The sequence below is a fragment of the Microdochium trichocladiopsis genome (genome assembly GCF_020744255.1).
Source record: "Microdochium trichocladiopsis strain MPI-CAGE-CH-0230 chromosome Unknown B0I36scaffold_3, whole genome shotgun sequence".
Lineage (NCBI taxonomy): Eukaryota > Fungi > Ascomycota > Sordariomycetes > Xylariales > Microdochiaceae > Microdochium > Microdochium trichocladiopsis.
In genome coordinates this window covers 814,240-840,331 of record NW_025763546.1, presented here as the reverse complement: position 1 = coordinate 840,331, position 26,092 = coordinate 814,240, and the positions used below count along the sequence as shown (strand labels likewise).

Below are 26,092 nucleotides of genomic sequence, written 5' to 3'. Positions count from 1 at the left end.
GACTTGTCCTGGGCCCAGAAAGGGATGTGCGTTCGAACCGGGTGACCGTGTTGCCGTGGACCGGATCCTCAGATGCGCATTTGCGCAACTGTCGAGCTGTGCATGAGAGCCAGCCTTGCGATGGCCACATTTTTGGCCAGAGCAGGGGTTCGCCGCCAATCATGAGCGATTGCATGACACCTCCTCGGCCGGGCGACAACGCCTTGGCCGCCACAGAGCTATGGCTGCGCATTTGCGCAAGGCGGATTCGATAGGAGTGTCGTGCTGGCCGTGGCTGGAAGGACTACTTTAGGTTGCGCATCGCGTCCTGGAGACATCTAGGCGATGGCAGCCAAGGACATGTCGGGTAGTGGCACCACGGCGCAACCTGTCATGCAAGGAGCTGCCGGCCACGTGCTTTTCCAGCAGTCCTTGTGTCTCGGCTCCGTGTAAGAAGCATGGCGGCTGCGGAGACAGGCGGGTGGTCACAGGATGGGCAGTTGATGAGGCCGGCCGGGACTGTTTGGGGTGATGCGGAAGTCGAGGCGCCAAGCTCGGAAGACGAGAGACAGCCTTGCGAATGCGCAAGACATGTTGTGGCGGGGCAGAGAGGCGAAGGGAAGGACCGAGAGAGAGAGGAAGAGAGACGGGAGAGAGAAGTCTGGTGTCTCGGAAAGCGCGCCATTGCTGGATCTGAGGGCACCGCCACCCTGCAATCGTGGTGTCCACCATGCAACCCATTGAACTGCCTCTGCACACTACACGCATCTGCGCAGTCACACAACCTGCGCGCTTCTGCGCCCGCCATGGCCCGCAAAGTCTCTGGTCGTCTGCAATGTACGGCTCAGTAGTAGGAAATGGCGTTGTGCGGAAGCAAAAGTGAATCTCCTGTTGCTCGTCCACAAAGGCGCGCCTCGCAAGTGCGCAGATGCAGAGGTCGGCAGCGCTGCCCCTTTGGTTGAACTGGTTCCATATAGAAGAGACTCGTCTGTACCTCGAAACACCGGCTTGCGTTTCCAGAGTCACCGATCCATCTCCCAAACCAACATAGTCCTATACAGCGGTCCAGCAGTTACAATGAGTGCACCAGAGCCTGACACGCCTGCGCAGCCGGTCGACCCAAGTACGTGGTGTTGGCCTGATCCTGATACAAGAACCCGTTACATACAGACGGAGGCATGCCCATGCTGACCCCCCGGGACTAGCCTATGGGCAATGAAAGTACCAGAACCATTCCTGTAACTGCATGCAGGCCTCTTTCGAATGGTGTGCCTGCTCGACTTACACTGGATTTGCCTCCAGATGCCGCCACGCCATGGGGTGGGCCTGGCAATGCGGCGGACCCACCTTGGGCTTGGTCAGAAGACGTCACTCCTGCGACTTCTTCTGTCGCACCCCACAACACCAATGCACCGCTTGCCAAACGTCAACAGAACGACTTCTAGTTGGCTGCATCATCGCCGTACCTGTCGCGCATTGTCGTGCCTTGCTCTCCTCTCAAGTCTCCAGGCCTTCGCGATCCCAAATCTCTCGCCGTATTTCATCCGTCCCGCCGGTCCTCCGAGATGAGCGCACGGCGCTGAGACACCTCTCGATCTCTTCGCCCGCCCACCGCAGGCCTCCCTGGCTTTCGCTCACCATGCGGGACGATCCGGCAACTACAAACCTACCGGACTACTGCAACCCCAACGTGATCGCCGGGCCAAGCAGTACCGACACCTATGTCCAGCTCGTCATCTCTCTGATCCTGGGCTTGTCCGCCTTCATCGCGTTTTGTGTATGGGCCCCCAGCTTGTGACGGCCATACCCATTCCTCCTCCTGGCAGCATAGTGAATCTGACAATGCGTTCTCACTTTAGATCATACGGCCACGATGGAAGACCCTATACTCCGCGCGCAAGCGCCGCCTCGATCCCCACGTCAACCTTCCCGCGTTGCCCGACACTTTCCTGGGATGGATCCCCGCCTTGTACCGCATCACTGACGACCAGGTGCTCGCGTCGGCCGGCCTAGACGCGTTCGTGTTCCTCTCCTTTTTCAAAATGGCGATCAGACTCTTCGCGACAATGTTGTTCTTCGCCTTGGTGGTCCTTCTCCCGATCCACCATATGTACGTGAGACCACCGAAGCAGCCAAGCAATTCGTCCCATGCCCTGCTCGTCAACAAATACAATACCCATCCGGCACACGACCCGACCAGCCCTTTCACAACAAGGGATGACGAGAATCCTGACACCAGTTGGGCTTGGAGCTATCTCTGGGCTTATCTCGTTTTCACATGGTTCTTCTCAGGATTGACCTTCTACTTCATGAACTCGGAGACTATCAAGGTGATCAAGATCCGGCAGGACTACCTTGGCACTCAACGAACCATTACGGATCGCACGTTCCGGCTCGTCGGCATCCCAGAGGATCTCCGGACCGAAGCCAAAGTTAAGGAGTTTGTCGAAAATCTCGAGATAGGACATGTTCGCTCGGTGACTTTGTGCCGGAATTGGTCTGAGATTGATGGTCTTATGGCTGAGAGGCAGTCGACGCTGCGCAAGCTCGAAGACACTTGGACTGTCTATCGTTCTCGACAAGCGACCATTCCGCCTCCACTGTCCAACCATGAGCCGCGAGCGGTGCATGACGTACAGCCCAACGCTGATGAAGAAGCGCCAGAGTCAGAGAGGCTGGTAGCGGGCCAGAGCCTTGAACCGCTGATGCGCAGGCCGACCATCCGTGTTCGTTATGGCCTCCTTAAGCTACGAAGCCGTGTCACAGATGCGCTGGATTACTACGAAGAGAAGCTCCGCCGCCTGGACGAGAAAATTTTGGTTGCGCGTAAGAAGGAGTACAAGCCCACCAATACCGCTTTTGTCACGATGACTACTACTGCCGCGTGCCAAATGGCGGTGCAGGCACTCATGGATCCCCGTCCCGGACAACTACTCACAAAGCCCGCTCCTGCGCCTCAGGACGTGGTATGGAAGAACACGTACGCGCCGCGATGGAAGCGTTTCCTGCGAGCCTGGTCGGTCACCGCATTCATCACAGTTCTTTCCATCGTGTGGCTTTTCCCCGTGGCTCTACTCGCATCACTCATCAACTTCTGCAACTTGGAGAAGGTTGTTCCGCATCTGGCCAAGTCGCTTGAGAAACAAGCGCTCACAAAAGCCCTCGTTCAGACTGGATTACCGACCCTCATCATTTCTTTACTGAACATTCTAGTCCCATACCTCTACGATTACTTGTCGAACCAGCAAGGCATGATCTCTCAGGGCGACGTTGAACTGTCGGTCGTCTCGAAGAACTTCTTCTTTGTCTTCTTCAACATCTTCGTGGTCTATGCCATTACTGGGAGTGCAGCACTGGCTGGCCTGTTGCAGAAGCTGCGCGAATCATTCAACGATATTCAGCAACTTGCACTTGCCCTTGCCGATAGCATCCAGAAGCTCAACAAATTCTACTTCAACTTTATCATGCTGCAAGGCATCGGTCTCTTCCCTTTCAAGCTCTTGCAGTTTGGCAGCATCGCGCTCTACCCAATTCTGCGCATGGGGGCAAAGACTCCCCGTGACTTCTCGGAGCTTGATGTGCCCTCTCCTTTTCAATACGGTTTCTACCTCCCAACAGCCCTGCTCGTTTTTATCCTGTGTTTGGTGTACAGCATCCTGCCTGATGCTTACCTCGTCCTTGGGCTCGGGACGGTGTACTTTGCCCTAGGGCACTTTGTGTTCAAGTATCAGGTCCTGTACTCAATGGAGCAACCCCAGCATGCGACGGGTCGCGCTTGGACCATGATCTGCGAGCGGATCATCCTAGGACTGGCAGTGTTCCAGGTCACCATGATTGGCGTACTACTGCTACAGTCGGCATTCTTCGCGGGAGGACTGATCGCGCCGCTACTCCTATTTACCTTCTGGTACTTCAGGTACTATCGCGAACGATATGCACCGCTCTCGCGATTCATAGCTGTGCGAAGCATCAAGAGGGACTCTGACCCCGGTACAACTAGTCACCCAGACCAGGGAAACGAGCCCGGCAGCAACGAAATGCGCCTGACGCGCAGGATGAGTACTGTCGATGAGGATAGAGAAAAGGGCATGAGATACATGAACCCGAGCTTGACAGCCCCCCTGGAGCAGCCATGGATTTATCAAGATCCTCCGCCCGCGCTTACGCCACAAGAGTCTGTTCTAAGTCAATCGGGCGCTGGCGCAAGCCCGCAGCTAGGGCACGAGAATGGTGATACGCGGCCTCGTGCGCCGCCTACGATGTATCGGGATGAGAGTGAAGCAAGCTCTTTCAGCCTAGGCGATACTCATGTATGGCAGAGCGAGAATGGTCCGCAGCAGGTATAGAGTGAGGATGGTCTGCGAAATGGAAGGGAATTCAAATGATGCCTACAGATACCCACTACTTCATTATTAGACTGATATACTTCTATTCGTATATACAACTGGAACTCATTCTCAGGCATTGCTTGATTCTCTGCTGTTCATCTCTATCGATGATTTTCTCTGTTGATGCGCAGCACACCAAGTTGACAATTCGTGCCGAGTAGCGTGTCTCCCAATGCGCGTTGCCATGTGATCGATCTTGCCCCTAGGATCCAGACCCATCTGACGAATAGCTCAACCCCGTGTCTTTGGAGGAGGATGTGCAACAGAGATGTGCCCAAACTTGACGCCCGAGGCAGTTCCCTGCACCGCAACGCCGTTGGCCCCGGAGCGAGACACATGCGTACTTGCCTTCAGCACCGTGGCCTCTCCGGCACTGTCTGGCCCGGCTTCAGTTCCGACACCGCCGGCAGCAGACGCTTTGACCCGGACAAGAACAACACCTTCCTGGGCAGTGACCCGCACTGCAAGTTCCTTGCCGGTGGCTCTCAGATCAGTCGTGGTGCTGGTCAGAACCGTGGCAGTGCCGTTGACTACTGATCCAATGTTCACCGCGAGTCTTGCCCCAGCTTCGGTCGTCGTTGGACGCAGCCCGACGTAGTTGTACTCGGAATACCCTTCCCGTGCGTTCCCCCGGGCCCAGAAGATAAGCTGCGCGTGCCCGCTGCTGCCGCCGTCTTCTGGACTTATGACCTCTGGGAACCCAATCGTGGCGTCAAAGATGAAATCCCCAAAGTTGGTGTCCAGCATGGCCAGCGTGGCTGTTTTGGGGCCGCCCGTGTTGCTCCCCACGAGTCTATGCTCGATGACCTCCCACCGGCTCTTCCCCTGGTCCTGATGACCCTGCGCTGCCCCTACTGCTCCTTCGCCATGACCACCACCAATATCAAATGTCTTCCATGCAATCATGCCCCCGTCGGCAAAGTTGTCCTTGACGAGCATCTGCACCGGCAGGATAGCCCCGCCGTTGTCATCGTCAAAGAACATGCGGTCGTAGCACACGACGCGGTGGTTCCCGTCCGTCTCGCTCAGCGGCCGGCGGTGGTACACGATGTACCAGATGTCCGTGCCGGGGACGTGGATGACGCCGTTGTGCCCGCTGCCTCTTGCCACCGAGGGGTCCTGCTGCAGGATCTTGTTGCCGCCGCTGCTGCTGTTGTTGTTCCCCGCGGGGAGCGTGAAGGGCCCCAGGGGCGACTCGCGCGACATGGCGTACGAGACCGAGTAGTCCGGCCCCGTCCACCCGCCCTCGGACCACATGTAGTAGTACACGCCCTTGCGGACAAACATCTGCGAGCCCTCGGTGTAGTTTGCGGGCGTGATCTCGCGGAAGACGTCGTTGCCCTCGGCGTCGAAGGAGCCCAGCGAGATCATGTCCCGGTTGAGCTTGACAATGTTGGCGTGCCCGTGGCCGCCGTAGTACATGTACGCCTGGGCATTGTCCTCCTCCTCCTCCTCGCCGCCGTCGTTGCTCTCGTCCCCGCGGCCAGATGACCCGGGCCGGTCGATGAAGACGTCCTGGTCGATTGGCTGCGCGCCGTTGTGGAAGTCCCCGATCAGTGGCTTGCCCAGGGCGTCCTTGTAAGGCCCACCCGGGTGGTCGGCGACCGCGACGCCGATCCCGCCGACCTTGCCCTCTGCGATCTCGTCGACCTGGATGTCGTTGGCGCCAAAGTAGAGGTAGTACTTGCCGTTCCGGTACACGGGGGATGGGGCCCAGACGGCCTTGTGCGCCCAGGGGATGTCGTCGGTGGTGAGGATCCGGGGGTGCTTGGTCCAGTGGACGAGGTCTGGCGAGGAGAAGGCGTCGAGGTAGGTCTGCTCCTCGTAGCGGAAGGAGGCCGTGGGGAACACCCAGTACTCGTTCTCGTAGAAGCCCGTGTCAGGATCGGCGTACCACCCCGAGATGAAGGGATTACCAGCCTCGGACGTGGTGTAATCTGGCATGTTCACGGCGCCCTGGGAATATGGTGTCGACAGAGGGAGTGACGCGCTGTCGAAAGGCAGGGCCGGCAGGGCTCCAGCTGGGGAGAGGTGTGTGGCAGCGGAAGCTGAGAAGCCCAGAACGGCCTGCATTCTGCTTCGCATATTGTCAGCAGGTGAACTCGAAAAAAGACACAAACAGTATGAGACTGAAACTGAGAATGAGAAGCAACAGACGGCAAAGCTCTGAAAGCTCATGAAAGCCAAGGGAACCTGCAGAGATATGCATACTTCACCTCGTTTCTGCTGCCACTGGGATCACCGCCGAGTTCCTTCAAATGCTGCCGCCCAGGTGCACGTGTTCCCAGTTTCAACCCAGAATGCTACCCAAAAAGGATCCCGATGATTTTGAAGGACGGGCAGGACGAAGGGTCATTGGCGGCCGTCCAGATGTTGCGCAAGTGAATGCAAGGCCATTGAATGAGGTTGGTCGATCCGCCGATCAGCCCTCAGTTGCGGGGAACCTTGTCTCTGTGGGGTGTTGGCGATAACATGGAGAAATGCACGTCCAGAGAACAAGTCACACGCAAAACACCCCAAAGGCGAGGAAGTATGTGTTCCTGAGATCCTTGTCACTCTGGTAAGATGCTTACTCTTGTAGTATGCCGTCGCACGGCACTTTTTCAACTTCGAAACGTGGAAGCCCGTCAGCCTTTGCGGCTGCAGTCAATGTGCCTGGTATGAGCTGTAATTAGGTGCCAAAGCCAACTTCGATGTTGTGAATTCCATGCTTGATTCCACCAGTCTGCCACTGAATGATTTCTATTGATCTACCGGTGTATCAATCTAGCTATCTAATTTCCTTCTCGTTCATGAAGACTTCGACTTGTCATATTCCGCCTGCAACCACATCCTCCAGCCTTCGTCTCTCAGAATCGCCCGGACTCGGGCCTCTAGCCAGTCCACATTCCCCCACTGGCCCCAGGACACCTGGAAGCGATGCCAGTCCACCAATGCCGTCTCCCAGTGCCGCACAAACAGGTCCCAGTCATACTGCCTCGTGCCCTCCGCGCCTGCTGTCGCATCCTCCTTCAGCAGCAGCCCGTGATACTCCCGCAGCAGTGCTTCCTCGCCCTTTTCCATGCTCAGCTCGTGCCCTATCATTGCCCTCGCCTTGCTCCTGTCCACGCCGCCACCGATCAGCAGCTCCAGCGGCACAGAGCACGTGAACAGCTTCGCCAAGTCACAGACGCCGAGACCCAGTCCGACGTACTGGAAGTCAAAGAATGCCACCCTGTCGTGCTCAGAGGTCGTGTACAGGTTCTCAGACTTTACATCGCCGTGGATCAGCGTCTCGTAGTCGCGATCGCCACGAGGCGTGAGCACGTGGGCAACCATCTCTGCCACGCAGGGTCCTTCTGTCGCTCCCCGTTGGAGTGGGCGGCAGAGTGCTTGAGCCCACTCGGCCTCGCCGTCATCGAGCTGGTCAAGCAGGCTGGAGAACTCTTTCCGCCGGGTGGCGAGGTAAGTGTACCCGCCGTTGAGCCAGAGCTTGTTGGTGCCGCCGACGGTCTCTTGCCCACCATTCCCCGACCCCCGCCGTGTCTTCCTCCTCTCAAACTCCTGCAGCGGTGGCAGCACCAGCTCTGTCAATTCCTCCTTGCGCGACTGAGCCCACGTGCTCCCGTGAAACCGGGCCAGCCAGTCGAGAGTGGCAGAAACCTGCCGCTCGCTCAGCTCGGACCTCTTCTCTCCAGGAACGGGGAACTCGACTCGCAGGTCCGTCATGAGCACCGCGACCACGCCGTCCAGAATCGATTCATCGCTAGCGTTGTGGCTGTTGTTGACCTTCACCTCACCAGCTCCTGGTCCGTCCAGCTCCGGGGTCCCCGCCGTCGAGGCTATGCACTCGGCCACCGCAACCCCGTGCTCTGCCCGCAGGCGCGGCGCGATGGAGCTGTAAAAGTGCCGCTCGACCTGGTAGCTGAACATCTTGCGCAGGTGGCCCTCATCCTCCTCCCCCTCGGCCCCGTCTTGACCCGCTGGCGGCCGCGTGACGAGCTTCAAGATCATCGGGATGCCCAGCCCGTTGTCGTCCCGCGTTTCGTCGGCCGCCTTGAGCTCGCAGATGAAGCCGTAGCCGGCCCAAAGCGTCTGGTATTTGCGGCACCACATCAGCCAGTGGCCCGCGCGGGCGAGCAGGGCGCTGGCCACACCGTCGGTGTCCAGCCAGCGATCGCGCGTCATTGCGGCCTTGGGGGTTAGAAACGGTTGGGTTTTTGAATTTTTGTTGCTCTAAGCGTATGGGTATTTGAGTTTTTGGCCTTGATTTTTTTTTGGTGAGAAAATCACCTATGTCGAGTGAGAATTGGCAAGAACTGGTACCGCGTGTCATCAATAAATGGGCATTGTTGTTGTTGGCGCTGTGTCGTCTCTCTGTCCAAAGCGTTGAAAGCCTGGATGTTGGCCGCCCTGACTCAGAGCGTGGGGTGTGGCTCCACTGAGGCCCGTTTCAGGGTCTTTACGCCGCCGGCTCTGCTGGCCCCCGCCCCCCGTTTCAGGGCCCCCCTGGAGAGCATCACTGAGGGAGCCCGGAGGCATTGTATTGGAGTCCAACTCGCGAGAGTCAGGAAGGTTTATTGTGCAACGAAAAAGCTCTGGATCATTCACACCAGATATCTCAGTAAACATCTGGAAAGTGGTTCGCTGGTGCAATCCGGTCAGGTACTTTAATTCACAAGTTAATTTACGAATCTATCAAACCAGTCTATGAGACGATCGACCAGAATAATGAAACCGAATGCCCCAAACCACTGCCTACGACCCCAGTATCATGAGTGGCGGAGTCTTTCTATTTCCAGCCATACCTCGAGTCATGAACCCGTTCCGTCAATGCCAATGGCTCATGCGGCGTTGTTGGCACTGTCGGCAAGCTCGTGCAGCCCTTGAAACTCCTTGTTGAACGGCCACCCCACGAGCTGGATGTTGAACTCTTGGCCCGCGGCGATTTCCTCGGCGCGCGTCTTGAGCTCGTCCATGTCCCAGTTCGACCAGAGGTACTTGCCCTTGAGGAAGGCGGCCTCGGGGCTCGCGAGCCAGAGTATCGTGCCTGCGGGGAGGGAGACTGCAAATCGAGCAATTGTGGAATTAGCACAGCCGTGCAATTTGACCAGTGGAAAGTCCCACTATGACTTGGTTCATGATTTGACGGGATAATAAAAAAGGAGAGGCAGGACAAAAGAAAATAACAACATACCATGGTCCTCGAAACCCAAGGCCTCGACTCCTCCTACAGACTTGTTCAGGTCCGTGTTAACCACGCCAGGCTGGAGGTGGTACACCCGCACATGCGCGTGGTTGAACCCGACCGTGTCCCACACGCGGTAGGCGGCGAGCTTGCCCACGCTGTACGAGGCAAAGGCGTCGCCAAAGTTCATGTGCGCGGCGTGCGACGAGACGTTGACGACGACGGCCCCGGAAGGGTTGGCGTGGCGCAGGAAGGCCTGCGCGACGTGCAGCGCGCCCGCGACGTTGGCGTGGATGCCCGAGAGGAAGGCCGTGGGGTCGACTGCCGCGACACCCTCGAGCGGGCCGGCGACGCCGGCGTTGCTGATCAGCACGTCGATCTTGACATTGTCGTTTTGGGAGGCGAATGTGTCGAACGCGGCGTCCACCTGGCCCTTGTCCGTCACGTCGGCCGAGAAGGTCGTCACCGAAGCACTGGGGAACTCGGCCTCGATGGAAGTCTTTGTGGCCTGGAGCGGCTCGAGTCGGCGGCCGACAAGGAGGATGCGGGAGGCGCCGGCTGCGGCGAAGGAACGGGCCGTCTCGGCGCCGATACCTGTGCCGCCACCAGTCACGACGACTGTCTTGCCCTTGGCAGAGTTTTCTGGTCGGGTTGGCGAGATGGTCGGGTAGGCATTGTCATGGTAGATCTTGGTGGGGATGGGGAAGCGATGAATGGCGGACATTGTGACGGGTATGGGTGGTCAAGGCGTGGTAGATTGGTTGGATGGGTTTGATAATAGAATGGTGTTGTTCAAGTGCCAGGAGTGCTTCTGTATGCTGGGAATGTCTGTGGTGATGGTTGTTGTCGTCTTCTTCTTCCTCCAAGCAATGAAGCCATGGCAACCACGCACTTATATACACGTCTTGACCTCGATGTCGCCTTGTCCATGACAAATTGGCGAATTCCACACGCACTGGCTCGACTTGTCGGCTGGATTTGCCAAGAACACCGAGTCCTCGCTCCGGACCAAAGTGTAGAGACGCAGGTTACCCAGCTTGGGATCTGATAACTAAATGTCGAGCCTTGTTGTCTAGATGGTCGGGAGCGGTAGCCGAATCCGTCGGGCCTGGCACCAAGATAGCCAATCACAAGACGCATGCGGGACAAAATGCTCCGTTCACTTTGGTCCGGTGCGTTCTTTGATAGTTGTCTCTAATTGGCTGCCGCAATACGATTACCCCGCCCGCCCGGAGCAATGTTGAACATGCATGGCTATCCCTAGTTCTCATTGCTCAAGCAACTGCAGCTTACAAATGTTAGCACCATATCTATTAGAGTCTTGCGGCTTTGCCCATACATTCTCGGACGGACAACTTTCACCAACCCAGCAACAAACAGTCTCGTGCAATGTGATTTGTATTGTAATTTGTACATCCAAGCGACACGTCAATCATGGATATCACCACCGCCAATACTGCGGAAACTGTTCTGCGATGCCCTCAGTGTCGCAAGCCCTTTGACAACCGTAAGTTCCCCACCTATGAGTCCAAGAGGACATCATCCTAGAGGACGGCACATTCCGTCTCGACTACGACTGCAGCATCTCACATTTGCTGATATTCACCGTGGCCACCAGCTTCCAGCCTGAAGAGGCATGGGTATTACTGTCGCACACGCAAGCCCATCGACAGAGCTTCCAGAGTGCATTCCTGCCTCGCCTGCGTGAGCTCCAAAGTCCGGTGCGACAGGAAGCGGCCTACGTGCTCGCGGTGTCTGGACAAGGGCGCCAGGTGTACCTACACGGGCAAACCTCTCAGAGAAAGCACTCGGCAGGAGGAATCTCGCGATTCTCTGCTGCCAAACTCGGTCGGGTCGCCGAGCTCAGAGTCGTCGTTGCACCCGGATGCAGGCCCCGACGAGGCTGGCAACGCTACCGAGCTCGGCAGTCCAATCCTGATCGACTTTGATGCCGGATATTCAGCCGCGTTGAACTGGGATGATACTTCCCAGGACGACTTTGCCGAGCTTGCTTCCCCATCAGCTACAGGCCCCGACGTTGCTACTATAATGCCCTTTTCGTCTGCAAAGGACGCCATCTCAGCCCCTGCTTTCCAATCGTACAACACTCTTCATCTCCCTGAATTTCTTCTGAACACTCTGCCGGACAACACCATGTCGATACCAAGAACGCTGAGCACTGTTGCGACCAATGACCGCTCTCTCATCCACCGACCGACAAAGCTGAAGCCGGGCTCCCAGAGGGCAGCAAGCCTGATCCGGCATACCCTCAAGTCCTATGCGGTCATGATGCTGCGCGACAACGCACTTCCGCCGTTCATACATCCCGGGACGACAAGTCTCCTCACCCACCCGGATACGCGGGAGGACTTGGAGCCGCTGCATAACTGCATCAGCCTGCTGCCCATGCTCTGCAGTCAGGACGGACTTCGCAGGTCGAACAGAACTTTGTTTTGGAGGAACGTGCGGATGGAGTGTGAGCGTCTCTGCTCGCAGGTATGTAAACATCTTTACCAAGCACGTCCACAGGGGACCGTTTCATGGGGCAATCACCACGCACTTTTAGGCCCTGGCGATTCTGGACGCGAAGCGGCGGTTGGAGAAAACCGACATACTGATCGTGTTTTTCATCGTCTTTAGTTCTCCACACTGTCGCCTCTCGCCATCGTCAGCGCCATGCAGGCTCTTTCGATATATATCATCGTGCGTGCCGACGAGTGTGACGCCGGCGCGGCGGGAGGAGAGGACAATGATAATATCGACAGCCTTTTGATCATGGCGGTTGTAGTAAGCTCCCCTCCCTGTGCCCTCACTCGGAACCTTCACCGCCCCCCAGCCGTACAGTTTAGCTAACCGACTGCTTGTGCGTTATTACAGATCATGTCCAAGGGCCTGGGCAATGCCAAGTTCGCAGACGTTGACGGCCCTGAGCTGGGCGGTTCCGCATCTGCAGATAGCCTGGAAGCAGCATGGCGGCGCTGGGTCCTGGTCGAGTCTGCGCGAAGGTGAGCCAGAGTGTCCCCATTGCCTGAGTTGTGCCTTTCTTTTGTGTTGCCTCCCCAGTCGTTCCTTGTTCTCCTCCCGGCCCGTAAGTTTGGTGCTGACACGCGCTGTCCCTCTACCATAGACTTTGCACGCTCTACCAAGTCGTAAACATGGTCACAATCTTCGAGCCCGCGAAACGCTGTGATCTCTCGCGAGAAGGGTTGGTTCTTTCCCTACTTCCGGCGAGCAAGCAGCTCTGGGAGGCCGGCGACGCAAGGCAGTGGATGTCGGAAAGGTTGAAGATGACCATGAAGACGGGGTCGCGCGGCGCCATAGAGTACGGTATAGCGCTGAACGGCGACCTGGTCAACCTCTCCTCGGGGGCGGCTCTTTCGAGGAGCGACGATCGTGAGAGCGAAGCTGGAGCGAGAAGATGGCCCAAGGCAGATTGGGAGGAGTGGCTCGCGGGCATGGACGGCTTTGGAGGGCTGGTCACGCTTGCGGCTTCCATGGCAGGATAGGGCACGAGGGCACACGTATACTTAATTACCTAGATACCCCGGGTAGGCAATCAATCTGGTTGGCAGCCAACGCTACAAGTGCCATTCGATAATGTGTCTCTCCTGTTCCGCAATTCTTCTCAATGTTGGGACAGACACCCACCCAGCCCCGGATCGACAATAGTCGCCCTCGGCCCCAGCCGCTGCCCCTGCACTATAGCTGACGTGAGCCCCCTTGGTGGTAAGCACAACCAAGCACCAATCTCACGCCCGGCATGGCTTGCCTGGGGCTCATTCTAGGCGAGAGCGGACCTACTGCTCCCTCTGCTTGCTCTTATCAACGAGATCTCGTCGGTAGAAAATGCTCCGAGGAATTTCACAAGCCAGGTCTGCACCACCCATGACGCGAGGCGTTCAAGCTATGACAAGTGCCCGGGGCTACAGGAATGCAGATTGGCCAAAGCACTCGGCTTGGGATTCGGTGGACCGGAGACCATTGACCATTGAGGGGAGTTAGTTCCTAGGCCTGGGATGGTGAATAGCCTATCACGTGTATTGAAAGCTTCATTGACCCTTGATACCCCGGAAAATGCCCAGTATCACACATTCTTATAAGAACCCCGTCACCGGGTGTGTTTGTGTCGACACAATGAAAGATAGTGCCTGTTACAAATCGCAACGCCATCACTTTTGGGAATCAATCTTTTCCGCAACCTCTTCCCGTTGATAGAGGCCTGCACTCCCGCCACTCCAAAACAAAAACTGTCTGCAAAATGGCTGAAACCCCGGAGCCGGAGAAGCCCGTCATCCTCCTCGTCCACGGCGCCTGGCACGCCCCGGGCTACTACAAGGGCCTGATCAACCCGCTCCGCAAGGCCGGGTACACGGTCGTCGCGCCAGCCCTGGCGACTGCGGGCGCCGACGACTCGATCCTGGGCAAGACGCTGTTCGACGACGTGAAGCGCTGCGAGGAGGCCCTCGCGCCGTACCTGCCTGCCGAGGAAGGGAAGGACGGGCGGGAGGTCGTCGTCGTGGCGCACAGCTACGGCGGGATCCCGGGGACGCAGTTCTGCGCGGGAAACACGGTGGCCGAGAGGGCCGCGCGAGGTCTGAAGGGCGGTGTCAAGAGCATCGTGTATCTGACGGGGTATGTGCTGGCCGAGGCGGGGACCAAGTTGGCCGACTACGAGCCGCTGATGGACTTTTTCGATGTCAACGTGAGTTTCTCACACACTCTCTCTCTTCCGTAACTCAACATAGCACAAAACCCCCCACTGCCTGCTGTGTAAAAGTTGGAGATGGGAGCCGCTTTGCTAATCTCATGAAATTCCGCCCGCCCGCACCCATGATCAAACAGTACACAACCGGCGTCTCTACCCTCCACAGCTTCGCGATCCAGCGGTTCTACGCCGCCGACGTCCCGGACGCGTCCACCAGGGACGCCATGTACAGCCTCCTCGGGGACCACAGCGCGGTGGCGTTCATGACGCCCGTGACCCTGGGCGCGGCGGACCTCAAGGACGTGCCCAAGACGTACATCCTCTGCACCAAGGACGAGACCATCTTCCCCGAGGTGCAGCGCAAGATGGCGGACGCTGTAGGCGCGCGGGTCGTCGAGATCGAGGCCGGGCACAGCCCGTTTGCCGTCGAGGGGCATGTCGAGGTGTTGGTGCGGGAGATTGAGGCTGCTGCTGCTGCTGCTCCTACTGCGTAAGCAAGCACGTAATGCCCGCACACCAATCGTTGCTTGAGTTCTAGCAGGTTTTGTGGATGTTGTGGCAACAGATACATCGGCAACACATTTTCCTTTGCGGTTTTGCTGAATGATTAACATTTGGTATAAATTTAAAAAGGAGTGACGATCAAGACGCTAGACTAAAGTCAAATTATATGAATACAGGTGTCGTGTATGAAGCAAAGAATGCAACGGAAATGGAAGACAAGCCCCAGCCCTCCACTCCTTGAAGAGCAAGATACAGGCTTTGAGAAAGTGGAAGAATAGTAGTACAATTCGCGACTGCGAGTAGATGAAAAAAGAAAAATCGACTTGGTGCCCAGCATCCCTGTGGCCACAAGCAAGGAGCCAAAAACCACGACCTTAGGCATCGTTCTTGAGGCTTTCGAGCAACTCATCCACCGCAGACTTCAGATACCCGATATGTGCAATGTACAAGTCCGGCCGCACATAGGCATACCCGGCCTTGTCCTTGAAGCCGTATCGCTCATGCAGCGCGCCGTCCTCGGCATCGACATGCTCCTTGTCTCCTGCCTTCTGCTTCAGAGACTTGGCCGCCGCCTCGCGCGAGTAAATCACGTGCACGTCCACCTTCGCGCCGAGCTCTGTCCCCGCAGCGGCGTTGACAAACCGCTGCTTGACCGACTCAAGGTCTTCTGGCGTCGCCGCCCCAGAGCCACAGCCCGAGAAGAGCAGCAGGCTGTGTCTATCCCCTGCCACCGAGCTGAGAAGCCAGGTCTCGGGAGCCTTCTTGTCGCTCTTCTCGGGGACGGCGGTGACCCTCCCGTCTGGAGCGCGGTAGCCGCCTTTTACCGGCCCGTCGTAACCGCTCCCGGTGCCGACGATGGCGCTCCTGGCATATCTAATGGCGAGCTGCGTAATGTAGCGGAAGAATTTGGTCTGCTTCTTGGCAGAGCTGGCCATGGCGTACGGGAGGACCCAGGGCACCAGCGCATTGCGCAGCGCCAGGAAGATTGGGTTCCCCCAGGTGATCCAGGTGAACATGTAGTCTGTCGACTGGAGCAGCCTCTGGCCGATGGGGAACCGCTCGGCATGGTAGCTGTCGAGGAGCTTCTCGATATCCGTGTCGTTTCCGGCATTGTCTGCTCCTACTGGCCTCGCGGCGTTGTGGTCGGCGTGCCGCACGGCAGCGGCGAGCTTCCAGCCGAGGTTGGCGGCATCCTGGATGCCCGTGTTCATGCCCTGGCCGCCCACGGGGGAGTGGATGTGCGCGGCGTCGCCTGCGACAAAGAGGCGACCGTCGCGGTAGGTGCTGACACCGCGGTGGTGCAGGTGGAAGCGCGTGAGCCACTCTGGGTCGTACAGCTCGCCGAAACCGGGGACCGTGGCGTCGAGGAACTCCTGGAAGTCGCGGAGCGTAGGCTCCTCTTTGCTCTGGGCGTCGGCGGCGAACCGGCCGGCCCGCGAGATTACCAGGCGGATCTTGTTCTCCCCCTTGAGCGGCAGCGCGACGAGCAGGCCCTGGCCGAGGCAAAAGTGGACGCGATTCAGCGGGTGGGAAGCAGGACCAGGGCGGATGTAGGCGTCGCAGAGGGTGAAGTCTTGGGGATACGGTGCCCCTTCGAAGGTCATGCTGGGTGCGGAGTGCCGGACCACGCTGTGCGCTCCATCCGCGCCGACGACGTACTTGCAGCGCACCGGCTTGCCATTAAGGGTCAGGCTGACGCCGTCCTTGTCCGGCTTGATGTCAGCCACGGTGACCCCGCGCTCTGGCTCCACATTGTACTTGTTCTTGAGGCCGCGGAGGAGGATGGTCTCTGTCTCGCACTGGTTGATGAGGATGGGCAGGGAGCGTGCCGCGTCTGGGAACTGGGCTGTTTTGGGGTCCACCTGGATCTTGGCGACCTCCTTGCCGTTGACCTTGATCGACATGCCCTCGGGGGTGTTGCCGGCGTTGATGAGGTCGTCGCGAAGGCCGTGGCGGCTCAGCACCTCGAGGCTGCGGGCGTGCATGGCGAGAGCCCTCGATTTGTCGCTGGCCTTTTCGGCCTTGTCGACGATGCGGAACGACACTCCCTGAAGAGCCAGCTCGAGGGCCATGGTCAGACCAGTCGGGCCTGCCCCAACAATGATGATATCTGCGTTATCAGACATGTTGCGGATCGCGATGGCTGGCACGAAGTGGTTGTGTAGGTGGCGCCGGTGTTGATGCTTGGTTGGGATATTTAGGCGTGCTCGCTTGTCTGGTGATACGAGCCGAGTGACTGTGCTTGTGATGGATTCTTGATGGAGCAGGCATGCCGAAACTGACCAGCATAGGGCGGAGCCGTCCAGAGCTATATATCTCGTCTGACATGGGAACTAACACGGGCAGCGCTGAGGATATTTCCAGCCATGCGAGGTCAGCCCTAAGGCGCGAGCAGTCGCGCGTTGACGCAAAGGGCGCTGGCAGGCTGACGTCGTCGCCGCGGGGCCGCGCTGCAGAACGGCGCGGGCCATGGCGTGGCATGGCATGGCATGGTCGCGCAGGAGGCTCGCTGGCTCGCCGGCTAGCGCGGGCCCGATGGCGTCGATTGGGGACGGCGCTCGCGTCGATTGAGTTGAGTTGAGCCTCGCAGTCTCTGAGGCACCAGTCGACCGTTGAGCATGGCAAACAGAGTTGGGTCGACGTCTCTGGCAGTAAGCGCTACCCAGGAGATCGGGGCCTCGCGTTGCCGATTCGCCGATGGCCCCACATCTGCCCGGGTGGGGTCCACGGGCAAAAGCGGGACAAGCCCCCCGGGAGCTGGTGGGGCCGGAGGTAGATGCCCCGTGCATAGCGCGAGGCCTGGCCCCGGAAGGGGACCTGGCTCTATCACACCCATGAGCCGATCAACCATAATCATCATCGTCGCGAGGCGGGACAGTCGATGTCGCCAGAAATATCTCCGAGCCCTATGCAGGACGGAGTGCGGCAGAGCGACCAAGTGGAAAGCGGCTTTGGTCAGCCAAAGGCCGTGGATCTTCCGCGCTCCGGCGTTGTCTCCGGGACTGCGCGCGAAGCAGCCTGACTGCATCGGTCATCAACCTCGCGGTCTTTCGCAGGTGAAGCCTGAGGCAATGGAACCTATGCAATCACGAGGTAACGTTGCCAAAGGGGTCTGCTGCACCCGCGGATAATCCGGTCGCTGGTGGCAAGTCCGACGTGGAGAGTATTGATTCGTTCTGGGAAATGGGACTAAATGTGTCTTATCTACGCTGAACGTTGCCATCAGTGCATTTCGGTTCAATGTTCTGAGCTCGCAGCATGAAATCATGTCCTTCCAGAACGCTATCTAAAGTTTGTGCTTAATTTCGCTTTCAAAACTTGAACAGTCTTCCTGGTCTACAGTGACTTTTGCGGCGGGGGGGATTACTTCCTTGGGATGTTGTGTGTGTCTAAGTTGTACAGCATGCAGCCTCTCCACGTGCGCGTGTCTTTTAACTCGTGGAATTTCGACCTCGACAGCTCCAGGCTCTCTCCGGAAGGATAGTGCATCATCATACTTTGCTTCCCGCTCGCGCGCCTGCACGCGTCTCGCTTTGCTTTCCCCCCACGTGCTTTGCTGAACCGCACTGTGAGACTCTACGCGAACCAGGCGGGTGACCGAAAATATATCTGGCTGGGGGGAGGAGAGAGGGGGGTGGGTACTATAGTGTGAAGACCGAGAATCCTTGCAGTGGCGTTGCGAGAAGCATTATAACTAGGTCAAACAGGGTCTAAGAAATGAGCATGCATGAGTGGAAGACTGAAAGGAAGGGGAGAGAGGACTTGGCGGTGGTTATATTGACAGGGAATGGCAAGCAGGTTGATATTGTGGCTTTCAATCTGTCAGAAAAAGCAAGTCAACTGTGCAGCTCTGGAGAACCCGTGAGTGGTCGCCTGCATAAAAGTGCCTTGGCGTGCCTGGTGTGGCGCTCGAGCTGGCCCAGACATGACAGGTGACATAGTGAGGGCATCTTGAGCAGGTTCGTAGGCGTCAGTAATGAATGGCACAGGCAGCAACGTGCACGACCTCGTTCTCAGCCCATAAGCATGACAGGATAAGAGTGGACATATACGAACTCGTGTATTTCCAGGCACCGTTGGGCGTAAATCAAGTATGGTACCGCACCAGAAACGAGGGCCACAGCCGATCAAAGATGCTCACAGAAAAACTGACATAATGAGCCCGAAAACTGCTGAATCGATGTCCTAGCCAAAGAGATAGAGCAGCAGCATTAACTACCACCTAGACGATCCTCCCCTGAGGCGGAAAGTCTCGTAACCACCTAGCATGGCTGGCCTCCTCCGACACAAAGGTGTATTTCACCCTCAGCATGCGCGCAACGGCATGCTCGTCCCCGCCCTCGTTGTCCAGCAGCACCTTCTCCAGCTTGCTCACCTGCTCCTTGAACCGGGGGATGTTCTCCTCGGCGAGCTTCTCGTCCGAGAACACGCCCTGGAACTTTGGGCCCCGGTACCGCCCGCGCGACCGCACCGCCTCGAGCAGGAACATCTGCCTCAGGGAGCGCTGCGGCAGGTTTGGCCCCGTGTACTCGAGCCGCACGGCCTCCATGAACTTGTGCTCCCAGGAGTCCCCCGGGATGCGGTGCTTGGTCTGCACGGCGATTTGCTTGAGCGCGGGGCGTTTCAGCAGGTCAATCGAGAACTTGTCCGCCAGGTAGAAAGCGTGACAGGCCGCCGTGTAGACGTTGGAGGCCTTGGCCCATTTTGTCAAGGAGAAGTCTGGTAACCCCCCTCGCAGGACGAGGTCAGTATGCGAATGAGGCAAGGCACCAAGGCAGCTTTGGTGGCGCGAGCGAGGGTAGTACGCACCTCCCGAGTACAAGAAGAGAAGCATAGAGTCTATGTCGTCTGGCTCGCAGTCTGATAGCGTCACGACCCTCTTGCCGGACTCCTGTATCGTGGAGCCAAGTCAGCTTGATAGCCTCAATGACATTGTCATCAGCTCCGTGGAGGGCAACTTACGCTGGACTCCCCATTGAGCCCCTGGTCAAACCAGTCTGATCGTGAGCACACGATCAGACTATGCACCCGCCACGTCCGACTTCGGCAATGTATCGAGAAATCGGAGAAGCGACCCGTCTCAAGTAATCTACTCCCGACCGACACGAGTCAGTCACATATCCTCGAAATTACGGTATCCTTCGACGCCTCTCTCATGCTTCTAGCAGCGTCAGAAGAAGGGATGCACTCACTCGAGATCAGAGTGGACATACGAGTCCGGCAAGTCCATGACGTTATCAACCTCTCCGAATGGTGCCGCCTCGAGGATGCTCGAGGAGCTGCTCCGCGCGGATAAGAGACCCATGATTGCCTTGACTATGCTCCGCAGGCTCCTCCGTTTTCTGGTGGTGCTGCTGCTGCTCTTCTGTGGCTGTGCCTCTTCGGGTATCAGGCCGTATTTACTTGCTCTTGAATGACTCCCGCTATTGTAGGTTCCGTTTCGCCTGTGGTCCTTCTGCCGGCCGAGTCGTATGCTTGATGATGAGCGAAAGGCGGGTGGCCTCTCGGCAGTCAAGCTGTAGCTCCGTCGGAACTTGACGAGTTGTGTCTCGCCGTGCAGAGAGGAGGAAGTGCCGGTAGCGTCCGAGTTGAGACAAGTCCTTGTGCTCAGACTGCGGAAGATCATGATGTCCTGTTTCGGGGCGGCTTATATGCGCAGAGGAGCAGAGAGGAAGCACAAGAGCTCTGGTGGTTGGAACGTGCGGGCAACGTGTGTCTAAGACAAAAGGAAAGAAAAGTCCTCGGCATGTTACACGCGCAGTTTCGCCGACGCGATGACAAGACATGCTAATGGGAGACACTGTATAACCGATGTGGCGAGCTGGACACGACAAGACCAAGGAACCAGTGTTCATCGTGTTCAGCCACAATCTCGCCAGTTCAGACTCGACACCGTGGACCAGGAGGGTTTTTGCTTTTTCTGCAGAGTTGCCGAACCCCTGAATTACTACTACACCTTGCTTTGCGACTTGCATGGCGAGTGGGCACACGTTGGCTGGTCTCAAGGTGCTGCACGAAGCTTGATGTGGACAAACCTGCAAGAAGGAGGGTTCCAAGTGCTAGATGATGGTTGGTGTAAAACGTCTGGTGGCAGGCAGAAGCAACAAGAGTGCATCTGATCTGTCAATTCCTGACCACGGTTTATGCCGCTGGAATTCCTGCTCCACTCAAAGTTGATTACCCGGTTGCTGCACCGCGCGCCAGGAAGGGGAAGCCCAAGAAAAAAGCAATTTTGACCAAGCTACCTTGCCGTCAGGCCAACGCCGTCGAAACTCTTCTAGTTCAGGGGCTTCAAGGGCGGGCCAAATTTTCTCACATTGCTTATCCCTAGGCCGGACCGTATCCTCCAAGAAAAGCGCTGAGAGCCACCGTGAGGCACCAGCTAAGCAAGCTTTGTCATTAAGACATTCGGGACCAACGGTGCGGAGGATCACGCAGTCGCCGCCTGCACAATGGGCCAGAATGTCTGAGATGTTGGGTAGTGGCGAGATTGAATCGTATGATATAGTTACAATTGCTTAAATTGGCATAGTCCCAGCTGGCATTGTCCGTACAGTGATGGGCTGGATTTTGTAGACGATCGGAGCTTAACACCCGGTCAGACGATGCAACCGGTGTCTCGAGATCCCTTGCAATCCCATCCGGTCCAGTACGAAACAGCTGCTGTCCTACCTGCTGTCCTACCTAGCTTACGAGTGTTAAATGAGAAGTGCCCCTCAGCTTAGCTTCGATGAGTTTAGAAGTATACACCTTCGCGATCGCCACTAGTTGTGCGACTGATTCACCTTGAACTCGTAGGTGCTACCATGCTCGGAGACGTGCATCTGAACTCTAGCTGCACAACCCTTTGGCATTGCTACTGGAGTTTCATCAAAAACTTCGTTTGCGAGAGCAGTCGAGAGAGATCACCGAATGGCCAGGGACCAAAACAGAGAAGAACACTTGAGCGTGAGACACTTAAGAATAAAAATGAGAATTCATCATCTAACCATAATTCCGTGTTGCTTTGCCGCCTAGGGGAAAGACCCAGTGCCTTATGGACGCTGGGTTATGAGAAAGTGCGCCATGCGGGGAAAATGCAATATTGTACAACTGCGCCAGTCCAACCGGATACTGGGAGGACATGATGGTCTAATCGCGTGCTTGTGTAATTCGTGCCGTCGTTATGAAGAGGTGCGTGGAGTGGGGAGAGACAGGCGACTGCCTGCTCTTTGATGCATGGTCGAAATAAGGCTTGTTTGACTTGTGAACAGGTAACTATAGGGCCTTGCGCGAAGCTGCTAGGCTGAGTCCGAGCCTAGGCTGAAGTGACGAGCTTCTGTAGTGCGATGAGCACCCCGTTCACACCTTGAGTCAGGGTAGCGGTAGCTTCGGTGTTGCGGTTGCACAGGCTGACTGTAATCACGTTTGGCACCGATGGAGACAGGTCATTCGCCCAGCGGAAGACTTTTTCGTCTTCGCGTCCATCGCCGATGACCATCATAAAGTCAATCGGGTCGTTCGCGGTATGACGCTCGTAGATCTGGGCTGCAGCGGTTCCCTTGGTCCAGTCAATGGCCTCTGCGACCACGCAGCCCTCGAGCTGAGTTGCATGAACCCTCTGGGCTTCGCAGGACTCGTTGATGTGGCCGGTCCAGTCACTAGCCTGACGTTCAGCATTTGCGTAGTCCTCGGCATTCTTGTAGTGGAAGATGACTGAACAGCTTCGATCCTCGATGGCGGATCCAGGCGTACGCTCAAGGTAGTACTGGAGAATGGACGTGACAGATTCTTTCCACGAGTCGATCTGCTGGCGGTCGGCCATCTCAATCCACTGGCTCTTACCGCAGTCCTTGACAAAGCATCCATTCTCGGCGATCAGTCCAATGTTAGGAACCAAACGGAAGAATCTCTCGAGCTCTTGCGGAGTCCGGCCGGACATTACATAGACGATATTGCGGGGGTCCTCCATGAGGTCCCGAAGAACCCCAATCACGCGCTGTGGATTCATGAGGATGGCCTCTGACTGCGATCCGTAAGGAATGAGAGTCCCTTCGAGGTCGAGGATGAACAATCTGCGCTTGCTGTCGCGGCACTTTTGGCTCATGCTCGCGAGATTTAGGCGGGGAACTGAGGTCTGATCGTGGCGATGCTGATCATCGTATGCCGAGTCTAAGCTCTGCAAGAACTCTTGGAACCAGCGGGATCCTGTGTGAAGATCGAGAACCTTGCGGAGTGCCGTCCACCGGGTATCCTTTTCCTCTCTTGGCATTTCAATTGCTTTCTGGATAGCATTTGATATCTGCTGATAGCTCCACGGGTTGATTGAGAGTTCATTGCCTCCGAAAAGCGAAGAGGTGCCTGTAAACTCGGACAGGATGAGCGAGCCATGCTTCTTGTCGGCAAGAGCGCCGTCCTGGCACACGATAAACTCGTGAGAGGTCAGATTCATGCCTTCGCGCTGACTGGTGATCATGAGAGCATCCGCAACAGTAAGCAGCGCGAGGTACTGGTAGTAAGGGATGTCTTGCTTCAAGTAGAGGACAGGCTGATATGCAAGACTGGCCCAAGACGAGTTGATTCTTGTGACAATGTCGCCCACAGCTGCGTCAAGATCAGTCTTTTCGCTGGTCGAAAGGGCAACTTGAATCAGGACAACTTTGTCTCGCCACGAGGGATTCTTGTTAAGAAACAATTCGAATGCGAGAAGCTTCTGTCGCACACCCCGGACGTGATCCAGCTTGTCACGAGCGACGATGATCTTCTTGCCCTTGTAGCGCTCACTCATAATGTCAATCCACTTTTGCACCTCGGCGTTGTTGCGGTGCTGGTCGAGGTCGACGGGGTCAATGCCGATGGGGTGATTCATGACGTTGACGAAGCGATCCTCTAGTTGCACACCTTCAGGGGTAGCTTCGACTGCCAGGATGCGACTGCATGTCTGCAGGAAATGGCGGGCGTACTCGTGGATCTGGAAGCCGATCATATTCGCTCCAAGCATGCCCTCCAAAAGCTGTCTGCGAACTGCGAGGCATCGGAACACTTCCGAGGATGGGAATGCCACATGGAGGAAGAGGCCGATCTTGGCATCAGGAAGCTTCTTACGGATCATGCCTGGCACAAGCAGTAGATGGTAGTCGTGGACCCAGATTGTGTCGCCGCGCTTCCAGTTCTTAATGATTTTGTCCGCGAACGCTTGGTTCAGGTTGACATAAAACTGCCATGAATGATCCTCGTAGGCCTTGCTTTTGGGATTGTCCGGGATCTGATAGTGGAAGACGGGCCACAGAATCTGCTTGCAGAAATGCAGATAATGACCATCAAAGTCCTTGTCGGAGCAGAAGACTGTCAACATGTTGTACTCAGTGGCAAGCCGGTCATGAATGTCTTCCTTCTGCTGAGTGCCTTCCAGCGCGTCCGTGGGCATTCCTAGTGTGCCGACCCAGGTGTACTCGCCGGTGTAGCCATCGCGTGAAGCAGCATCGGCAGCATTGCGCAGCCCACCGTTGCCCTGTTCCGAGTCCACGACAGACCAATTGGCGTTTGCAAAGACTCTGTCATGACTGTCACTACGCACGGCTCTGGGCTGGTGGACACCCTGGCGTCCGAGCTCTTTTGCCTTTGCCAGAGTTCGGGCATTCTCCTGCAGTGAAGCTGGAGGCGGGGAGTTTGCCCGAGATTTTGGCTGGAAGGAACGGCTGCCCCATGTCGGCGATTCTTTGTCTGTTGGCGCTTTCCGGTCCGAGTTGTCGTCAAAGGTGACATGGATGCGGGTGCCGTCTTCATTGATGAACCACCCGTCAATGGCGCCGTTCTCGGTGTCAGGTGGTGTCTCTGGGGGCGTGTTGGGCGCCTTGGGTGGAAAGAGGCTTGGGCGAGCTGTCAACGGCGGCCGGCCGGCCTTAGTACTCGCTACGGCAGCAAGGGTCTGTCCTCGGTGAAGCTGTCCCCTCGTGGGAGGGGCATCTGGGAGTTTGAAGTACACTGTCTTTGGTAAGAACCTGAAAGAGAGGAGTGTCCACGAATTAGCAACTGCTGACGTTCTACAGTAATGCGGTGATGGGGTACTGTTGGTGGCTGGAGGTGCAATCTCAGTAAGAGGATCTCGAGGACAATGACGTACAGGGAAGCGAGAAAGACCGTCATGGTTAGGACGTGCTGTGGTTTACAACCGAAGAGGAGTGTTTGTGCTCCAGCGGGGTATGTTGACTGCGGAATCCGATTTCTGCACGCTCATAAGGCTCGGCAGCACGGCAAGACGAATGCGATCGTGGGAAGTCGGAGCGAAGCGCTGGACAACCTATGCCAGAGGTGGAGCTGGGCACCACTGGAGGGCCACCACTCTGAGGTTTGTTGCAGCAAGGTAGATGTGTTGAAAGATGTTCGGGCGGTGCTGGCACAACAAGAGAGCTCAAGCTTGAGCTGGGTTTGGTGGTGCTGTAGGTAGGCGGCAGGTGGTCAAGCCAGCAAGGTGAGGCGATGGACCTACTGTGGTCTGGACTGCGCAGCAAGGACGCGAACGATGCTGCCTCTTAAGTATGGCGGCCGCGCAAGCGAGCTGCAGATAGACAGCTCTAGGGCGCGAGAGGACGGTGGTGTGGTGGGTGGAGCGAATGTAGGGTTGCGGGAAGCTTCGAGGCCAAGAAAGTTTGCAGCGTTGGAGCTCCGCGCAGAGGTGCTAAGGCACTTGCCTACAGCACCTCGACGGAGGGAGGTGACACCAACCCCTGCAGCAGCCAGCGATTGCTCTGCGCGTGGACAAAGTGGGCAGCGGGAGAAACTGGAGCGCGCGATGCAGGCCGCTTGCTTGCAGAAGCCACTCAGAGTGACGTAACAGCTCGCCGTGACAGCACCGCAGAGAACCGGCGCGGCACCCACCTTGTGCGCACTACCTTGCACTAAAGCACCTACAGTGCAGAACGGCCGGCCTGGGTTGCCTGCGAAGCGTCCTTGCGGCGGGCACGCCCAAGCGCCCAAATGGACTGCCTCATGGAAAAATGTCCCGCAGCAACACAGCCGGAGCAAAGACGCGCACGAGCTAAAAACGCACACAGTCGGCGGGGCTTTGGGCTCCACTGGGGGGGGGGAGGTGCTTGCAGGCGCACTTGCAGGGCGGTCCGGCGGGACAGGGTTTGCCAGCAGGGATGCGGCCAGCGCTAGACCCGAGTCGCTGCTTCTCGTGGCTTCGCCTCCTCCTGCTTGCTGCGCCTTTGACAGTCGCCATGTCCAGTCCCGGCCGACGCGCATCTCACCTTATGCAAGGCCGCCATCACCACTTGCATCACCCAGGCTCCCAATGACAGGGCAATGATGGGAGCCCATCCGGGGGTCCAGACCACCCTTCGCCAGCCTCTGTGCCTGCCACACCCT

The 26,092-nt window shown here is 57.3% G+C and overlaps 9 protein-coding genes across 9 annotated transcripts; 3 read left to right on the top strand and 6 right to left on the bottom strand.

The window, feature by feature from the left end:
* Nucleotides 1-1,383: 1,383 nt before the first annotated feature.
* B0I36DRAFT_263807 (uncharacterized protein) lies at nt 1,384-4,444 on the top strand. The gene is made up of 2 exons (XM_046151171.1): nt 1,384-1,756; nt 1,839-4,444. Exons 1-2 carry the CDS (start codon nt 1,619-1,621, stop codon nt 4,323-4,325), a joined length of 2,625 nt encoding a protein of 874 aa, XP_046014890.1. The 5' UTR covers nt 1,384-1,618; the 3' UTR covers nt 4,326-4,444.
* Nucleotide 4,445: 1 nt separating this feature from the next.
* B0I36DRAFT_263805 (glycosyl hydrolase) lies at nt 4,446-6,763 on the bottom strand. The gene is made up of 2 exons (XM_046151170.1): nt 6,579-6,763; nt 4,446-6,441 (listed from the first exon to the last, which is right to left on the bottom strand). The coding sequence occupies exon 2, from the start codon at nt 6,438-6,440 to the stop codon at nt 4,599-4,601; it is 1,842 nt and encodes a 613-aa protein (XP_046014889.1). The 5' UTR covers nt 6,441; nt 6,579-6,763; the 3' UTR covers nt 4,446-4,598.
* A 281-nt stretch (nt 6,764-7,044) lies between these two features.
* B0I36DRAFT_316967 (uncharacterized protein) lies at nt 7,045-8,706 on the bottom strand. Its single transcript, XM_046153101.1, has one exon. The coding sequence runs from the start codon at nt 8,532-8,534 to the stop codon at nt 7,158-7,160; it is 1,377 nt and encodes a 458-aa protein (XP_046014888.1). The 5' UTR covers nt 8,535-8,706; the 3' UTR covers nt 7,045-7,157.
* Nucleotides 8,707-9,146: 440 nt separating this feature from the next.
* On the bottom strand, nt 9,147-10,258 carry B0I36DRAFT_429071 (putative 3-oxoacyl-reductase; the record flags this gene model as incomplete). The annotated part of the gene is made up of 2 exons (XM_046162486.1): nt 9,147-9,411; nt 9,544-10,258. 2 exons carry the CDS (start codon nt 10,256-10,258, stop codon nt 9,191-9,193), a joined length of 936 nt encoding a protein of 311 aa, XP_046014887.1. The 3' UTR covers nt 9,147-9,190.
* A 649-nt stretch (nt 10,259-10,907) lies between these two features.
* On the top strand, nt 10,908-13,109 carry B0I36DRAFT_381648 (uncharacterized protein). The gene is made up of 5 exons (XM_046160876.1): nt 10,908-11,041; nt 11,153-12,030; nt 12,175-12,321; nt 12,412-12,539; nt 12,662-13,109. The coding sequence occupies exons 1-5, from the start codon at nt 10,969-10,971 to the stop codon at nt 13,038-13,040; spliced, it is 1,605 nt and encodes a 534-aa protein (XP_046014886.1). The 5' UTR covers nt 10,908-10,968; the 3' UTR covers nt 13,041-13,109.
* Nucleotides 13,110-13,792: 683 nt separating this feature from the next.
* On the top strand, nt 13,793-14,733 carry B0I36DRAFT_372636 (Alpha/beta hydrolase fold-1; the record flags this gene model as incomplete). The annotated part of the gene is made up of 2 exons (XM_046160135.1): nt 13,793-14,236; nt 14,419-14,733. 2 exons carry the CDS (start codon nt 13,793-13,795, stop codon nt 14,731-14,733), a joined length of 759 nt encoding a protein of 252 aa, XP_046014885.1.
* A 384-nt stretch (nt 14,734-15,117) lies between these two features.
* On the bottom strand, nt 15,118-16,869 carry B0I36DRAFT_360264 (FAD binding domain-containing protein; the record flags this gene model as incomplete). Its single annotated transcript, XM_046158275.1, has 1 exon — nt 15,118-16,869. The coding sequence occupies one exon, from the start codon at nt 16,867-16,869 to the stop codon at nt 15,118-15,120; it is 1,752 nt and encodes a 583-aa protein (XP_046014884.1).
* Nucleotides 16,870-18,965: 2,096 nt separating this feature from the next.
* B0I36DRAFT_360263 (uncharacterized protein) lies at nt 18,966-20,369 on the bottom strand (the record flags this gene model as incomplete). The annotated part of the gene is made up of 4 exons (XM_046158274.1): nt 18,966-19,474; nt 19,553-19,634; nt 19,706-19,832; nt 19,936-20,369. 4 exons carry the CDS (start codon nt 20,367-20,369, stop codon nt 18,966-18,968), a joined length of 1,152 nt encoding a protein of 383 aa, XP_046014883.1.
* Nucleotides 20,370-21,955: 1,586 nt separating this feature from the next.
* Nucleotides 21,956-25,000, bottom strand: B0I36DRAFT_84219 (glycosyltransferase family 20 protein). Its single transcript, XM_046163443.1, has 2 exons — nt 24,846-25,000; nt 21,956-24,723 (listed from the first exon to the last, which is right to left on the bottom strand). Exons 1-2 carry the CDS (start codon nt 24,866-24,868, stop codon nt 22,041-22,043), a joined length of 2,706 nt encoding a protein of 901 aa, XP_046014882.1. The 5' UTR covers nt 24,869-25,000; the 3' UTR covers nt 21,956-22,040.
* Nucleotides 25,001-26,092: the final 1,092 nt, after the last annotated feature.

Excerpts from the sequence above, each read along its gene's own strand:
- B0I36DRAFT_263807 (XM_046151171.1), top strand. The coding sequence starts at position 1,619 with ATGCGGGACGATCCGGCAACTACAAACCTACCGGACTACTGCAACCCC. Across the intron at positions 1,757-1,838 it reads CCGCCTTCATCGCGTTTTGT|ATCATACGGCCACGATGGAA; the intron begins GTATGGGCCCCC and ends TTCTCACTTTAG.
- B0I36DRAFT_263805 (XM_046151170.1), bottom strand. The coding sequence starts at position 6,440 with ATGCAGGCCGTTCTGGGCTTCTCAGCTTCCGCTGCCACACACCTCTCC.
- B0I36DRAFT_316967 (XM_046153101.1), bottom strand. The coding sequence starts at position 8,534 with ATGACGCGCGATCGCTGGCTGGACACCGACGGTGTGGCCAGCGCCCTG.
- B0I36DRAFT_381648 (XM_046160876.1), top strand. The coding sequence starts at position 10,969 with ATGGATATCACCACCGCCAATACTGCGGAAACTGTTCTGCGATGCCCT. Across the intron at positions 12,031-12,174 it reads GTGAGCGTCTCTGCTCGCAG|TTCTCCACACTGTCGCCTCT; the intron begins GTATGTAAACAT and ends CATCGTCTTTAG. Across the intron at positions 12,322-12,411 it reads TTTTGATCATGGCGGTTGTA|ATCATGTCCAAGGGCCTGGG; the intron begins GTAAGCTCCCCT and ends GCGTTATTACAG.
- B0I36DRAFT_84219 (XM_046163443.1), bottom strand. The coding sequence starts at position 24,868 with ATGACGGTCTTTCTCGCTTCCCT. Across the intron at positions 24,724-24,845 it reads ACGGTCTTTCTCGCTTCCCT|GTTCTTACCAAAGACAGTGT; the intron begins GTACGTCATTGT and ends CCTCTCTTTCAG.